The sequence below is a fragment of the Oncorhynchus kisutch genome, linkage group LG3 (assembly GCF_002021735.2).
Source record: "Oncorhynchus kisutch isolate 150728-3 linkage group LG3, Okis_V2, whole genome shotgun sequence".
Classification (NCBI taxonomy): Eukaryota; Metazoa; Chordata; class Actinopteri; order Salmoniformes; family Salmonidae; genus Oncorhynchus; species Oncorhynchus kisutch.
Window position 1 is genome coordinate 35982164 of NC_034176.2, and position 18131 is coordinate 36000294.

At 46.5% G+C, this 18131-nt stretch overlaps 1 protein-coding gene across 13 annotated transcripts in view; it reads left to right on the plus strand.

The window, feature by feature from the left end:
- Nucleotides 1-18131, plus strand: part of LOC109881845 (armadillo repeat protein deleted in velo-cardio-facial syndrome homolog) — a 235978-nt gene that overhangs the window by 198156 nt on the left and 19691 nt on the right. For 12 of the 13 annotated variants that reach the window (XM_031805122.1, XM_031805146.1, XM_031805128.1 and 9 more), the window contains 4 exons: nucleotides 680-797; nucleotides 1041-1212; nucleotides 2642-2659; nucleotides 3507-3578. In XM_031805122.1, the coding sequence (XP_031660982.1) occupies nucleotides 680-797; nucleotides 1041-1212; nucleotides 2642-2659; nucleotides 3507-3578 (380 nt within the window). The remainder of the gene's footprint in view (nucleotides 1-679; nucleotides 798-1040; nucleotides 1213-2641; nucleotides 2660-3506; nucleotides 3579-18131) is intronic. The other variant, XM_031805147.1, reaches the window with a different exon arrangement.

The window sequence follows — 18131 nt, forward strand, 5'->3', positions numbered from 1 at the left end:
GCTCGTGCATATATCACCTTTGAGTGTGTGCACATTTAAGTGTGTGTGTCACTCTGGCTGTCCCCCTCAACCCCTTCGCAGCGGTGACAGGCATCATCCTCCAGGACTAGCTGGGTAGATTGGTAATGGGATTATATGGCCCAGAAAGAAAACCCTCTTAAATTAAGTCCCCAGCGAGCCTAGCAGCTCCTGCTCTCTCGCTCCACAACTAAAGTCTCTGTAAAGACATGCGCGGAGCCACTTGGCAGGCCTTTGCAGACAGTTATTTACTATACAGGTCTGTTTGGGAGTGCGGAATGGTAGATTACAAGCCTGTGTACGGTTCCATCTTTGGCGGGAAGTTGCCACTTTTCATGTCCTGTGCTGGACGGTTTGTGGAATGATTATTTCCCTGTCTGCTTAGCGGTTACACTGCTGATTCACTGTCGTCAGATTCAGGTGTTTACTTTTATCTCTTGAAGTCAGCTGTGTCTGATCTTAATCTCCGCAGTTTGGGCACTGGGCAATGCTATCTCTGTGCACGGGAGATAGGAGCCCTCTGTCTCTGTAATATATTCAACCACTCATGGAGGAAATTGGAAGTGAAATGAAAAGCGACTCTAAATGCTGTTTATTAACACAGCCTACGGATGTCTCTTTTTTTTCCTGCTTCTGACCAGGGTGTGTCTGTGTTCCACAGGAACGTGAGTTCGGACGGGGCCGAGGCGAGGCGCAGGCTGAGGGAGTGTGAGGGGCTGGTGGACGCTCTGCTTCACGCCCTGCAGTCAGCTGTGGGGAAGAAAGACATGGACAACAAGGTGAGCCGCCAGCTCCACACACCTCCCCATACGCATCATTCTACCTGTATATTATTATAACAGTATTTTGTGCAGTCGTTGGGGACATTTGATACCACGAATGCTGATTTGTCTTCTGTTTTGCTTGTCTCCAGTGGGTCTCTTTATCTTGTTTGGAAGCGAGTAAACAGTCCCTTTCATATCATATTCTGAGAACAATCTGTGCAGGTTGAGCTGACAACTCTTTGTCCCCGCCTCCTCCAGTCTGTGGAGAACTGTGTGTGTATCATGAGGAACCTGTCCTACCACGTTCACAAGGAGATCCCAGGGGCCGAGAAGTTCACAGACCCATCAGTGCTGCAGGCCCCGGGCTCTGTGGGCCCTCAGAGGAAGAAGAAGGAAGACGCAGGCTGCTTCGGAGGGAAGAAGGCCAAAGGTGAAAGGCAGGGACGACACAGAGGGAGACTAGACTGGGGAGACATGGGCCCAGTCCCAAAACTAACCGCTTCTGTGCACCGCCAGTGTTTGATGTTCTGTAGGAACCACTGATTAACACACAGAGAGAAAAAAAGGGGACCGAAACCCATTATACTATACTCAAAATGGGCCCTGTCAGTTTGAATAGGTTACTGTATGTATCCAGGCCTATGCTAACAGTATTTCAGCTCTTTAGAGCTCTATTTACCTCGTACCCTTCAGCCCAGAGCTATTTCCCCATAGCAGACAGTTATTTAGTAAAGGCTACCCTCTGGTTCTAGACAGAGATGTAATTAGTGTAGGCTACCTCTCGATCACTGACGAATGGCTGAACAACAAGTAGAGGTCCCTCTCCCACAACAAATAATGACAGCAATGAATCACTTAGTCAATGAGGTGTGACCCAATCTCACTGACCCCTCACAGTCCGGAGGGGGATGCTACTGATTTAGAGGCCAAGAAGCACTGGGGCGTGTGTCTGGAAATGTGTGTGTGTGTGTGTGTGTGTGTTTACAGATTGAATATTATAGATGGCAATCGCAGGCGAATTAGCCAGTCTGCTGCTATTGTACACAGCAGTTAATGTGGTGTGTTTAGTCTTCACAGGCCCTGGAGGTGTACTTTGAAGGAAAGATGGCCTACATTAAAAATGCTTAACACACCCATCCAAAACCAGTGTGAGTGCGGGAAGGGGAGTCAGATCTTGCAAGAGAGTCGTTTAGACAACACGGTCTCTCCCAGCAATTTGTTACCCGAGTTAAATTGTCTAAATTTACCCCCCCGAATCCTGACACTTGCCATTACACCCATTATCATGAACAGACGCTTCAGGCCCAGCATTTTTACCCAATGCAAAATGGTTGCGTTTTACATTTCTCTTTTTGTTTCTGATTCCTATATTCCTGTGCTGTTGTGTGTGTGTGTGTGTGGCTGGCTTAGTGCCTTGAGTGGCAGTGACTGTCCCTCTCTCTCCTTGTGTGTGCCGCTGCAGTGTGATCGTACACACACACTTTCTCTAATGAGCCGAGTACACTGACACCACAGCCTCTTAACTCTGTCCCAGGAGAGTCACCTATGGAGTGCTAATGGGTTTTATTCTCCACTTGTCACCATTCTGCCCTAAGTACTCGTTTCTTACCTTCTATTCTCCCACTCTCTCTTGCTATCTCTTTCCTTCTCCCTCCCTTGTGTTCTCTCTTTCTCTCTCTCAGCTTTCCTACTCTCTCTTCCCTTTTTCCCTCTGAACTTTATAGCCCCAAGTTGACTTTAAACTGAACTTGTTTGTATTATGTCACCTCTAATCCACACAACCTATTTTATCATTTGCTCTTCTCTTCTCCCTGCTTGTGTTTTTTTGGCATTGCTGCTGCTTCCTTGGCTAACTATAGAGGAGTGGTTTAATCAAGGTGAGTGTCCTCCTGTCTCACTATCTCACCCCTCCCCTTATAGCTACTGTAGCATCAGTAGTTTGGATCTCCTCCAAAACTGAGAAGTTTCACGGACTTCACTTGTTTGCCCTCTTAATTTGCTGTGGCCTTGCTGTGGTTCTCACTCCTTCATCCTGTCACACAGCATCGTAGTGTTAGTAATTCAAACCTTGCCTAATCACGAGGAGTAGAGGTAGGGGAGACCAGGTAAGACCAATAAGTTTGGGTAGTGAAATGGAACCTGGGATTTAGTTTTTAGCCGTGTCCCGTCCGTGTTGACGATATGGATGGAGAGACGTTCATTAGCTGGCCCACCCTGCTCAATTACCCTCCCTCCCTCCCTCCCTCCCTCCCTCCCTCCCTCCCTCCCTCCCTCCCTCCCTCCCTCCCTCCCTCCCTCCCTCCCTCCCTCCCTCCCTCCCTCCCTCCCTCCCTCCCTCCCTCCCTCCCTCCCTTATTAAAGGATGGTTCCCCACTAGGCTGCTACTAGACATGTATGGTGATGGTGTGTGTGTGTGTACTCAAGTCTGTCCATCTGTGTTTGTGTGTGTGCAGTATACGTACACTCACACTGTGTCTTGTCCATCTGCGTGTGTGTGGTCATGCAGTGATCTCAGGGACATTGTCAATGAACTCTCTGGTGTAGTGGATGGTTCACCCACTTTTTTTTGTGGAGGCGACAGTTGACCCACTTTTGCAGAAAAATGCATTGAAAGTATAGTGAGCGTAACTCCCCCCGTGACCGGCGATGGGAGTTTACCACTACGCCACTGGTCTGGTTGTCTGTTTGACATGTACAACTGTTCTCTCTCCAATCTCAATCCAGGCAGGAAAAACGGAGAGAATACCAAAAGCTACGACACGCTGGATCTCCCCAAACGCACTGAACCCACAAAAGGTAGGCTTGTTCTGTCAGAGGTTCCCTTATTACAGCTTCGACCGGTCACTCCTGTTCCCGCTCACTAAAAAGTAGAATATCCCAAATATTTGCAAGTGTGTGCATGAGCATTTAATCACCTTTTTGAGTGTGTTTATGCGTGTGTGTGTGTCACTCTGCAGGACACGTTGTTATTTAGAGAGAAGTGACGGTTGAAATCGTCTCCCCAAATTAGCCTTGTTTTGACAACAAATGCTACCTGGAAAAGAAAACACCACCTTTGTTGGCAGAGATCACAGGCATCAGGCCTTTTGTAAAGGGCTCCCAAACATTTCAGCTGATTTGGAATCAGTTCCTTTACATGGGAGATGAAAAGCAGCAGTAAATCAGGTTCTGCAACACCAACAGTGTCACTATAGAACTGAATGATACCCAGTAGCCCTTTTATCTGAACCACACACACCACAAGGGAACCTATAATCCATGGTGCCTTGAGAAATGTTATTTTACTTATAAAGGAATGCAACAGTATTATAGTAAGTTCCAACTAGATACAAGGCGGGACAGTCCCGGTAAAGCATGTCTGTCAGCCGTGAGTCTTCTCCAGCCTCTCCAACCCCCTCTACAGTTACTGATACAGAACCTGAGAGGACCAACACACAAGGGATTGTTGCAGTACTCCTCTCCCCTTAGCTGAGCCAGTACTTTACTCCTATTGGCCTACTTTAGGAGTCAGCACATGTTCTAATGTCTTATCTCAATTATTTACTTGTAACATAAGAGACCCTACTTGCACTGCTTATTTCTAATACACTTGAGTAATGTTATGCCACTGAGGCGGTTTGCTGTACCTCTACCGTTTCCATAGAATATATATATAGGTTTATCGCTGTACTGTTCCTTCTATTAATCGAATGAGCCGAAACATTTCCACCTGCACCCTTTCCTCGTCTTTCTGAAGAATAAACATCCCAATTGGTTGCTGCAGTCCAACATTGGCATGCAAGATGCCACAACAAATCTCTTTGTGCTTTGCCTCTGTGTTCGCATCTCTTTTATCGCGTTCCTCCTTTTATGGTGTGTGTGCGTCTGCCTGCATATAGCAGGGGTGTGTTTGTCTGCATATCGCAGGGGTGTGTTTGTCTGCATATAGCAGGGGTGTGTTTGTCTGCATATAGCAGGGGTGCGTCTGCCTGCATATAGCAGGGGTGTGTTTGTCTGCATATAGCAGGGGTGTGTTTGTCTGCATATCGCAGGGGTGTGTTTGTCTGCATATCGCAGGGGTGTGTTTGTCTGCATATCGCAGGGGTGTGTTTGTCTGCATATAGCAGGGGTGTGTTTGTCTGCATATAGCAGGGGTGTGTTTGTCTGCATATAGCAGGGGTGTGTTTGTCTGCATATAGCAGGGGTGTGTTTGTCTGCATATAGCAGGGGTGTGTTTGTCTGCATATCGCAGGGGTGTGTTTGTCTGCATATCGCAGGGGTGTGTTTGTCTGCATATCGCGGGGGTGTGTTTGTCTGCATATCGCAGGGGTGTGTTTGTCTGCATATCGCAGGGGTGTGTTTGTCTGCATATAGCAGGGGTGTGTTTGTCTGCATATCGCAGGGGTGTGTTTGTCTGCATATAGCAGCTGAGAGAGATACAGTACATTTGTGTGTGTTGTGGGCTATGCGATATTCACACATCAGCGCCTTCATCAAGGTCTAATGGCATCCGCTCAAAGTCAATAGCATTTCCTGTATGGCTGCAATTAGCCACATTAGCTAGTCAAAGTGGGTCTCTCATTAAACTAGATTACAATTAATTGCGGTGCTTTAAGGTGTTAAGCCGATTCTGCCTCCTTTTTATCGCTTTAAAGTAAAGCAGATGAGCTGGGAGGAGGGTAATTAGCATGTTCCACAGGCTGCGCTTACTGGAAGCGCAACACAACACTGGCTGCACTAGAAGCTGTGTTTGGCGAGCTGCAATATGATAAGGTTTCAATGGCACACAATTAGAAGTAAATCCTCTTGTCTTGCGTTTTGACTTCTGAGAATCTGAGATCAATAAAAACCACTTTTGTCTTGAATCCATCAATAGCCTAGGTGTGTGGAGACAAATTGTACGCAAAACAAAAATATAAACGCAACATGTAACGTGTTGGTTTCATGAGCTAAAATAAAAGATGTTGACTCCTACGCACCTGGAACAGACACTTTTCAGTACTAAGGACCTTAAGAGGGCAAACTGCCTCTGTTTCTGAAATAAAAGATCCCAGACGTTTCTCATACGTCCCGAAAGCTAATATCTCTCAAATGTTGTGCACAAATGTGTTTACATCCCTGTTAGGAAGCATGTCTCCTTTGCCAAGATAATCCATCCACCTGACAGGTGTGGCATATAAAGAAGCTGATTAAACCGCATGATCATTACACAGGTGCACCTTGTGCTGGGGACAATAAAATACCACTCTAAAATGTGCAGTTTTTGTCACACAATAGTATGCCACAGATATCTGAAGTTTTGAGGGAGCGTGCAATTGGCATGCTGACTGCAGGAATGTCCACCAGAGCTGTTGCCAGATAATTTAATGGCCCAACGCCTCCAACGACGTTTTAAAGAATTTTGCAGTACGTCCAAGTGTCGTGTTGGCGAGAAGTTTGCTGATTTCAACTTTGTAAACAGTGCCCCACGGTGGTGGTGGGGTTATGGTATGGACAGGCATAAGCTACGGACAATGAACACAATTGCATTTTATTGATGGCAATTTGAATGCACAGATACTGGGACAAGATCCAGAGGTCCATTGTCGTGCCATTCATCCACTGCCATCACCTCATGTTTCAGCATGACAATGCACAGCCCCATGACGCAAAGATCTATACACAATTCCTGGAAGCTGAAAATGTCCCGGTTCTTCCATGGCCTGCATACTCACCAGGCATGTCACCCATTGAACAGGTTTGGGATGCTCTGGAACGACGTGTACGACAGCGTGCTCCAGTATCCGCCAATATCCAGCAACTTCGCACAGCCATTGAAGAGGAGTGGGACAAAATTCCACAGGCCACAATCAACAGCCTGATCAACTCTATGCGAAGGAGATGTGTCGCGCTGCATGAGGCAAATGTTGGTCACACCAAATACTGATTGGCTTTCTGATCCACGCCCATATCTGTATTCCCAGTCATGTGAAATCCATAGATTAGGGACTAATGAATGTATTTCAATTCACTGATTTCAGATTAACTGTAACTCAGTCAAATCTTTTTAAATTGTTGCATTTATATTTTTGTTCACTATACAGTATGAGGAGGAAATTATAGTCCCAGAAAAGCTTTCCACTTTTGCTGACTCACCCAATGATGCGTAGCTCACTCTCCGGCGATGGACGATTTACTCTCATGCCAAAAGCCCATCTCTTGTTTTACTTTGTAAAACAATGTTCATAGCCTACAGTCAGATTAGTGTTATCTTTTAAGCAGGAGCTATTTGCTTTTCAACCTGTGTTTGAAATATTGCGAAAGTCTTGTTCTGGCTTCATGCTGTTAACTGATAGATTTGCCGCGTGTTCCCGGGCTATATGCCTCGTGATTGGGCTTCATTAACACGATCCACAGCTAGGCTATTTTTTTAAAAGAAGCTATTGGTCCTATGTGGCAGGTTCATGTCTAGCGGAGGGAGACGGATCATAGAATGTGAATCTCATTCTAGTTCTGAGACCGGATACAGGCGCGCTTCTCCCTCTCACCACCGCAACGGCCCTTCATGGTCTCAAACTTGTGCGCACAGTTTGATCAACATTATAGCCTGAGCTGGACCAACACAAACTAATTCTTTAGAACATCAGGTCGCGGGCTCAAAATCTACGTTCCCATATTACATTTTTAGGAGGCTGGATACTTAATGAGGCAGCAACTCGAATTGACTTTATTTGAATGTTTACATTGCAAACAGTGTTTGAAAAGAAGACATGCATGTAAAGGTTCTGGATCCGGCCAAATAGGTTCCGGAAACGAAACAGTCCAAAACGAAGAGGTGCTGGCTCAAATTAATCACTGATTAAAACGATTTGTGTTTGAGAGTGCAAATGTTACCCTGTGATGTAAATGTGGTGTGGTAAAGTTTATATGTACCTATTGCTCAACTGGATGAATCATTTTGTAGTATAAAAGTACTATTGCAGCTGTAGTCTACCCATGATTTGTTCACATAGGATATTACATTTACCTGCGCTGTTTATCTATGATAATCCTGTATAATGTGGTTGTACGTTTAGCTACGTTAATGTCCCTGTTTGTAGAGAATTTGGGAGCTATTCTCCTCAAATGCATTGGCAGAGCGAGAGATTTGTGGGAGATTACATGTGTAGTTCAGCCCTGATCTGTTGTCCAATGGAGGTCACAGACCCTCCGCATCACTTACCAACAGGCTGCAGTCTATGATTACGGTAAAAACCACATGAGATTTAGGGTCTCCAGCAGTGCATTTAAAAAGAAAAAGCACACACACACACTAGTAGTGACTGGTCTGCACCCAATCAGAGCGCGGCGGAAGAGTCCCAACTGAAACGTTATGTTACAGACATGAAGTCGCTATCATTTTAGGGACGCCATTTTTAATTCACCATGAGGTTGTTAATTCTGTGTATAGCTAATTATCTCTGCCTGATTGCACTATAAACATACCTGTTGACAGTACCGAGATTATTAAAGGACTTCCTAAGTTCCTGTTGTTGCATTATTCATAGCGTTGAACAGAGGCGCTGCAACAAAAGTCATTTAAGAACTCTGAAAGAAGAAAGCGTTTCATTAAGGAGAGAGAGCGACCGAGTTGATGGGACACACACCCCAAAGTTAATTGAAACCGCACCTCACGTAAACCTTTTGCTTTGAGGAAAGGTCATGTACGAAGTGAATGTGTGTGTGTCAGCCCAACATTTATTGAAACCGCACCACATGTAAACCTTTTGCTTTGAGGAAAGGTCATGTACGAAGTGTTTGGCACGGAGTGTGTATATGTACCCTCGCAGAGAGCAGAGGGAAATCACTTCAAAACAGTTTTTTGTTTTGTTTCTTCAGTACCGGAGGTGTGGATAGAGAGAGGGGGGGGGGCATCAAAGTGGAAAGATGCAGTTTTGAAAAAGGAGAAACCGAAGGAGGGAGAGAGTCCTGGGAGGAGAGAAGGCACAGATTAATCATTTTTGTTTTGTATTTTTTCCGCAGCACATTGTTTTTGATCTCTTCCTCTCGGGCCTTCCCCACTCACTACTACTCCGTTTACTCTAGGAACCTGCATGAAGAGAGCTGAGCACAACAATCAAGCTAAGTCACATACTGTACAGTACAGCTGTATAGAGATGCTATGCTTCTGCTGTAAAATAGCCAAAGTGCAATTTTGCAAAGTTCACGACGCAGGCGACTTGTGTTCTGATGTCCTTAGTTGCCATCCCAGGCACTGTGTGTATCCTTCCACCTCTGTTGTGTTTTCCCTGAGCCAGCACTCTTTCATGATGCTTGAATCTTTGTTTAATGACTAGGATGAATGCCTTGTTCAGCTTTTCTTACAGTATTTACAACCAGGAGGATTGATTAAAGCTGCGTTAAGCTGTGTTAGTGTACCGTACTTAGTAGTGGCCGTAGGAGTGAGGGAGGGAGCAATCGAGAGGTAGCCGGGGCAAAGGTTCATGAGTCCCCACGGGACTCAGTCTTAGAATGTGTGTTTAATTCTCCTTTCTCTTTTCATGCACCTCTCCTCTCCACTGTGCTTTGGAAAGTTTGCCTATTTTGGAGATGTATGTGAAGAATTGAGGTAACAATTCAGTAACAAGGCTACGACTCCATAATGCTTTAACGGCTTAGTTTACGAGCCTAGCGTTTAATTTGAAGAGGGTTTTAAAACGTCAACAGCAACTCGAGCCTCACTGTGGTGTTACTGCTGCATAACCTTAACCACACTGTTAACCTTACGCCTAACCTAAAATGATTATTTCATGAATTTTGACTAAATAGCCATCTTTGACTTTGTGGCTGTGCTATCTTGTGGAAACTCAGGGAATGTACTTGGTTTATGCTGAAAGGGTCAAGTCATGTTTGAACTGGAGTTCCATCTGGTCATACAAGGTGACAAAACCATAGGCCATTGCCATATCATGTAACTTCATTTGAACAGTCTTTTACAACCTACAGGAAATCTATATTTTTTTAACCTATGCTCTCTGACTCATGGACGTGTTTTGAATCCCACTTGACTAATTGTTGTGTATTGAATGGTGACTGTCAGTATGGAGGCAAGGCGTGTACCTCTGAGGTGCTTTGTAGACCGCGGAGGGGAACTAAATGTTTCCCTTGAAGATTGTCACTGCTTTACATTTATCACTTTCGCAACCGGAACCCGGAGTCTGACGGAAGGTTCTGAAGGAATTGGGATGCTCTTAGGCCCTGTGGATTGATTCTTTATTTTTAATTTTTTTGAGCTTACACAGAAACTTTCCTTACCTCCCTAACAGAAAGTAAGCGTCTTCCATTTCCCCTTATTTAACTACCAAAACTGTTCAGTAATCTCTTGAGATGTGAGTCAGTATTCAAAACCGGAGGGAAAGTTAGGGCAGATCGACAGGCCCGCCCCGAGTGAAAGTAGAAACTCAGTAAATTATTCATACAGTTATGTTGAGACTGCAGCCGCAATCCCCCACCCAGAGAAAGCATGTCTCCATCTTCAGAAGAGCTTCACTACTGAGGAATGTAACACCGAGATAGCGAAACGATAACTCTCGGGACTGCTATATACACACACACACTCTCGCTCTCTCTCTCGCTCTCTCTCTCGCTCTGTCTCTCGCTCTGTCTCTCGCTCTGTCTCTCGCTCTGTCTCTCGCTCTGTCTCTCGCTCTGTCTCTCGCTCTGTCTCTCGCTCTGTCTCTCGCTCTGTCTCTCGCTCTGTCTCTCGCTCTGTCTCTCGCTCTGTCTCTCGCTCTGTCTCTCGCTCTGTCTCTCGCTCTGTCTCTCGCTCTGTCTCTCGCTCTGTCTCTCTCTCTCTGTCTCTCTCACTCACTCACACACACAAACCTGCCTCCAACTGACAGGGTGACTCCTTATCTCTCAAAACACAAATATTCCTCAGCTGTTCCTCACCCCTTCCGCCTCTTCCTCTCCTCCTGCTGTTAGATTTAGCAGGATGGTGAGACTTCCGCCTCTTCCTCTCCTCCTGCTGTTAGATTTAGCAGGATGGTGAGACTTCCGCCTCTTCCTCTCCTCCTGCTGTTAGATTTAGCAGGATGGTGAGACTTCCGCCTCTTCCTCTCCTCCTGCTGTTAGATTTAGCAGGATGGTGAGACTTCCGCCTCTTCCTCTCCTCCTGCTGTTAGATTTAGCAGGATGGTGAGACTTCGCGCGGTTGGTGCCAGTGCCAAACACCTCCTGCCCCCGTCACATGCGCCAACGCACACACCTACCTCACACTCGCAGCACCCGTCAGATAAAACATGAGTCTGACTCTGTGAAGCTGCTAGGAGACACTGGAGGCTGTCCCTTATTCAGTGTCATTAGATCGGTCTGCCATGTGAGTGTCTGTGCACACAGAAATGGGAACATTAGCAAGTCTCTATTCTGGAAGGGAATAATGTATGATGAGACTGCTTTTAGCTTTGAGTCACTATCCCAGTCACCATATTATTGAGCCACCCGTGTTTGTTTGTGGGGGGGCGGTGGCTCCCCAACTATGAGGGGATGAGATTATAAATGAGTTTTCTCTGAATCCAGCTGTTTGATGCTCGGTCATAATGAACCATGGCGCTGCCAGCCTGTCAATCGTCGCATCATAATCACACTCTGCTGGACTCCATGTCTCAACTAGTCTGCCTCTGAAACAGAAACACCACGGAATGGGCCCACAAGGAACCAGAAGTCATCATTTGACTTGTCAACGCCTCAGCTCTCGGCTGCAATTTTCTTTTGTGAATTCCCCCGCAAACCATTTCATTCAAACAGTTGATGATCAGCTGAAATAATGAGCATAAAAGGAAAGAATGAAACCAAAGCAATGGGAGAAAGCCTTGTTACTGAAGACAGACCATCCCGTGGGTCATTGGGAATACACTGAGGCTTCAGATAACCCAAAGCTCTGGGAGGTCCCATGTTGAAAGGCTGTTATGCATCATTAGCTGGATGCTTTGGCTCTGTAAAAATAAACCTGCGGTGTGTAGTAGTAGTAGCTGTAGTTAGTGTGTGCATGTGTGCAACACGATGGCAGATAGCCAGCTCTGATTGCACTAGATCTTCCTGTGGTCTACAATCCTCATGACCACTTCCTTTCTCCCTGCGAGATCCGTCATGAAATGTTTCTTATTTTCCACCATAGCTGCCTTGTCTCTCTCTAAACAGTGTTTTCCGGCTCTGCAGAATCTAGCTAGGGAGAGTGTGAAAGAGGGAATCCAATCCACAGTAGCCCTCAACATCATCACGATTCTCTGGATGATTTAGTGTGCTACCCTCTAAACAAGAACGGCTGGAGCAATAATTACAGAGGAGAATTAGCAGCAGGAGGGAAGAATGAGATTTAACCCTCCAATGGGAGCCTTTGTTTGGCCCTGTTTGAGCCAGAATGGGATGTTTCTGTTTTCTATTTCTGCAAGAATCTAATTAAAACTAGCGCAATGGCAGAGACACGACATCGCTGCCAAAGCCACTATGGTGGTTTGCACAACAAAACACCCTCTAGGAAGTCACTGTGTTATGTTGTAGTCAACGTAGCGTTGGACGTGAATTGGTAGTTCTAAAAAAGTTGAGCCATGTTGTAAACGGGAGTTTTAAAAGCACACCAAGGATCACTGTCCTCAACAGAGGGAAGTGTCCTGAGGCCATGCAGCATTTTCTACACTCCCTGGGTGTATGCTGACAGGGTCAAGTCATGTTTGAACTTCTAGCCAACTAAACTCCTGGGTGTCTGGGCCCGTTGCCCTTCTGGCCGACGAAGTACGCTCTGACTCAGACTATGTTTAGACTGTCAGGGATTGAGATGCAGTCAACCTCCATCCCCATCTCCCCTTGACTGTTTCTCTTTTCCTTTTACTCACACACACACACACACACACATCCCTGTGGTGCGGAGGACAAGGTGTTGTGCCCTTGACCGTGAAGGTGGTGTATTATGTGTCCATTAGAGGGTGTGTTGTTCATCACGCCACTCCACAGACACAGAACATTGCCTGTGAAAATGGCGCAGGCGTAAGCAGTGTTATAGACCCTTATAAGGGTCTGGTAGAGAATTGTGTGTGTCTGTGTGCTTGTTTGTGTGTGTGTGTGGCTATTATGTTCCCATACGTGTGTAGAGAAAGACCGTGATCCCCTTGTTTCCCAGACAAGTATTAATCATGCCACAGCGTATGGTGTATGCCATAATTGCTGGTACTGTATAATGCCATGCGGGACACAAGCCCAGAGTGAGAGATGGCGCCTGACAGAGACACAGGCAGGCAAAATTCCTCCACCGTCAAACACAATCACTGCCCTCATCGCACACCTGATTCCCAGCCCATCTCGACCAGCCCCAGTCTCATCCCCAAGCCTGCATCTGTCCTTGTCCTAGCTACAGACCCTGTGTCAGCCTTATTTTCCAATCTCCAGTCCTAGACCCTAGCGCCGCGCGTCAACATTTGTCCCCAGCCCCCTTGGCCTCTCATCAGTGCCCAGGCCCTGATCAAGCCAGAAGCAATACTGGTCTCTCATTTCAAAGTCTCCCCACAGTTCAGATCGTTTAACTCGCCCGTTTAGCTATTTCGCTCCTTCTCAAGATTGTTTCTCCTCCAAACATGATATGTCAGCTTAGCCTTCTAAGTCAAATCAGACGTTATTGGTCACATTCACATATTTAGCAGATGTTATTGCGGGTGTAGAGCGACGCTTCTAGCGCTCATCTGTTTTATGATGCCATTAGGCAGACGAGTGTCCTGTCTCGCGTTCGCTCACGTTACAGTCGACCAGTTGCAATTTATATTTTTTTTCCCCCTCTCGCTCTCAATTCCTAATGTAAAAACAAATGTCCCGTTTCGCTCTCAAATCCTTGTCGGATTCAGTCGCCACGTGTTCAGAATGCCAATTATCTCATCCTGTTCAACCAAAGGTTTTCATTGCTGACCAGCTGTCTTGTAAGTTTGTGTTTGTGCGTAGCTACCTCATGACAACTTTACTCACGGCTTTGCCTTCCAGGCTTTGTGAAGCAACACAGAAGGTAATATCTAGTGCTTTATCTCAGTTCTGTCTCTCTCTTGGTTTTCACTGTGCTGCTGGAGTTTAACATTTTGTCTGAGTACGTGATGAGCCTTGACAAACCGGTGCCATCCAGCCCTCAAGGTGAGGCTGCAGAACAGAACACTAACCCTGTTCTCTCAGAAACATAACACTGCCTGGGAGACAGACGGGCTGTTATTAAAAATAACACCAGATACTGGAGACTAATTCTAACCCTGCAATGCCGTTTCTGTCTGAAGTGTGTCACTTAATGAGGGAAGATGATGGGTGTTATTTGAGGACTTTAAAAGGACTTTCATTTTCATTTAGCTTGTCAGTCTCTAAGTGTTCACCAAATAAATGAACTAAGAGGGGAAATAAGAAGATATCTTTAATGTTGTTGTCGGTGTGATCCTCTTTGCCGCGGCGTCGAGTGAACAGATTTGTTAGTCGTGAGGTTGGGGTTGCCGTGGCAACCTCAGCCCTATGCTATTTCGGTTCCAGGCGATACTCTACTCCTCTCTCTACCCTCTGCTGTCCACCACATGCCTCTTACACTCCCTGCCTTTCCTACACGCCTCCCATCCCTCTTCTGCTTTCTCATCCTCTTCCTTTTCCCCGTCTCCTCCACATCTCTCTCCTCTCCCTATCTCTCTTCATCCTCCATATCCTTATCCATCTCTCACCCTCACGTTTTCTGTCTGCGACTCCATTTTGTGAGCAGCTCAGCCCCCCCCCCCCCAAGTTCCACGATTCCTACCCCTCCCCCAACCCGATCTCCAGGATTTGAAGTCCTCTGTGATATACAGTCTGACACTAAAGCACTACGGGAGATCCACACACAGACATCAGAGCAGCCTGACCATCAGAGAGCCAGCCAGCCAGTCCACCAGTCAGCCGACCAACCACTGTGCTCTGGTCTGCGTTGTGAGGCCCTGACAGAGAGAGAATTAGTCCTGAGCCTCCGACCGCATGGGCCTTGGGATCTGAGCCTTATCTGCGGCCTCCATAATAACATCCAGTCCCCCGCAGGTCCAGATATGCATCTAAATGTGTCTGTCCGGCCAGGCCCGGCCACATGCGGAGAGGCTAGCTGCTCTGTTCCTAGACCTTCCCTGAAGTCACACGTAATCCAACTAATGGTCACTGTCTGTCTGAGCCCTAGTGAGGATGTAGGGACTGGAAACTAACTGGCCACTGTGTGACTGGGCTGAAGGCAAGCTCTGAGAAACAGATTAGCCCATCCCTATGACATGTGGTCAGTTGGAGTTCCTCCTGGACAGAGACATTGACAATAGGTCGGTCAGGGTCACAGCTGAGGTATATTATTGTCTTGCGTGACAAAGGTATCATATAAACCCACGGCCCAGAAGCTATTAGGAGCGATTACATTTTGGATCATTGGCAACAACGCCAGAGCACATTGCATTCTGACTGTTGATCCAGAAAGGTTGTCTTGATGCTGGAATCACAGCCTCTTGTTAGCCACCCTTTGGAACTTGTTGTTCAGGAGCGGATGAAGAACCACTGAGTGGTTGTTTTTTGTTCTGCTGGAGGACGATGAAAACGGAAACCTGTCCTTTTGGATTCAGAACAGGAAAGGTTTGACCTGTGGCAAGCACACAATGTGACCCGTTGAGGTGGCCGGCATCGAGGCATCCATGGGAGGACTGGTGGCGCTCTCTCCTCGCGGTAGCTCTGGGCTGGAAGGTCTAGGAGACGTCTCACTCTGGGGTGCCACAGCAGGACCTCATGATCCCCTTTCAACAGGAGGAAGGATGTCTGGTGTCTCCTAAAATGGCAGCACTGTAGTTGTGATCCAGGATACACTCTGAACCAAACTCTCAAGTATCCGTCAGCCTTTTGACAGTGTCTTCCCATTGATATACCATGCCAGCAGCCAGTGGTGTGGTGGAATGCCGACTATTATCCAGCCACCGGTCTCTCTTCTCTGTCCTGCTGCTCTCTGGGGGTGTCTTTGATTAATATTGTAGCTAGCTGTCCATGAGATGGGCTGACCGCCAGTTACTCTCTGTACCCCATTGTCACCTTCCAACTAAATGCCACCAACTGTTTATTTGAATGTGTTGTGCCCTTTATGGTTGCGCAACGCCAATACCCACAGAGACGCCAATACAGAGAGAGAGGGTGTAAGCATTATTTAGAAGGCTTGACTTTTGCTCTTTGCCTCTAGTGAGATGGCTGTGGTTGAAAGTGGCTGTGCTGGTTTGAATTGGTGCCAGGGGAGAGATGAAGAGGGAAGAAGATGGATGAAGAGGGTGAGAGAAATGGAAAACGAGCTGGAAAGAGGGTGAACAGAGCTTCATTCAAACCTCATCTTCATTAGCGGTGAGGCCATCGACTCGTTTGAACTATTTTCCAAGCATTCTATTTAGTTGTTTTTCAATTAAGCTTCCTTTGCAGTGCACCCAGGGTTAACACACTGCGGCTATTGTCTTTTTAAAAGCAGCTGTAATGATGTGATGTGTTAGCTGCTCTCTCCGTGGCTTCCCCTGTGAAAGCATTCATTAACGTTAGCTATGACATGGATGGGGATATGAAAACCTTAAGCATACATTCAGAGCCGAGGGGGGGGGGGGGGTCTCATGGGGTTAAACGTGCGCGTGTTACAGGGCTGGAATGCAGATCCCATGACCTCTGATGTACCCTGTTCCAAAAGTTGTATTTCTTTAGTTAGTGTTTCATAGGGAGAGGATGTAACCCTCTGCTCCTTCTATCGCATTGCCGAACTTCACTGGAAAACACTGACCTGCTGTAAAAATGGATCCACTTTGCGGCGCGTTAGAGCTGTAATTGATTGTGGTTTCTGTCGGCCTGCAGATGTTCCTCACGTGATGTGATGGCCTTTTAACTGGGCGTCCTATGAATGTAAGCGTGTGGGTGGAAGAAGTGGGAGGCTTAGGTATGAGGCTAGCCTCAGATTGAGGTTACAATATGCTCCCCATTTTAGTTTTGATTGATGAACAACACATTTTGATAGAGGGCTAGTGTGTGTGTGTGTGTGTCAGCTTGTTTCTGTCAGTTAATCTGTAATGATGTTGCTGCTTGTCAAGCTGCAACACCTGCACTTTTAATTGCAGCCAAGAGTGAACCCACTTGAACCCTATTATTCTAATACTGAATTGATGAGCACTTGCATCACTCACTCGCCTCGACTTTACTTTGTTGTAACCTACTTTGACTCTCACACGGAGTGCAGCACACGCTTCCTCTCCTCTCGACTCTGAATTGAGCCGCCAGCATTTGCGTTTGTCGCCGCCCTATCAGCTGACTTAGAAGTGATCTCGGGCCTCCCCAAGTGTGTCCCTCAGCTCGCTGGTTTGATGTCCCGCTCTCTCTTAGCGTTTGACTGCTTGGTAAAGGGCCACAGCAACACACCGCTCATCTGACCCACGTCTACTGGAGAAAACATATAGGCATGTACAGGGAATATACTGTACATGCTAGCCTTGCACCCAGAGGGGAGGATAATGTTTGATGTTAGTTTGTTCGTAGGGTGGGGATTGATGGGAGGGGTGTGTGTGCATTCATGTTTGTCAACATTTTCTTTGGATTAATTGTAGAATTATAATATGTGCGGTACATGTCAAGGCCTTGAGAGAGGGTGAGTGCTATATGGGTTTGTGGCTCTAAGAACCAGCAATAGGGGGGACGGATCGTTCATGTCACAGCAACAACTGATTTATTCACCATGAATTAGAATTCCCTGCTCACAACCTGCCTGGCAAGCAGCTAGCAGGTAGGCGCTAACTAATGACGGGGAAGTGGTGAATGCAGGTAATATACTGTACATGTCATGGCTGTGCTATACTAGTACAGCGTCACCCTACAGCAGGGGTAGGCAACTCCAGTCAGAGTGAATAGGGGCGGCCGGAACATAATTATAACGCTACAAATTTACCACAACTAAACCCTAAAAAATAGATTATTTGAAAATGGCAATTATTTCATACCTTCAATTACATTGAGATATGATCACATGTCTCCTGGGAACAGATTACCTAAATCAAAAACATTTCTAGCAGAATTCCTGGTGATTTCACAGTCCCCCAACCCCCCTGTTGCCGACCTCTGCTCTATAGCCTACTAACTAGTCTGACATGAAGGTGAACTATGAAAAACTATGAAAAACAAATGATATGGGGAATCTCTGTGGCTAACCCCAACCGCTATGCATGTCCACTGAAATGTCACTGCAGACCATAGAAATGAACCTTACAGAGTTACTATGTCAACGGTGGACATGGATGCTGAGCTTTGGAGCGCATCTTCATTGGCTGGACATGTGGAGATCCCAGAGAGAGCTCTAGGAATGAGTTTAAAGGCCCTATGAATGTCTCTCCTTTC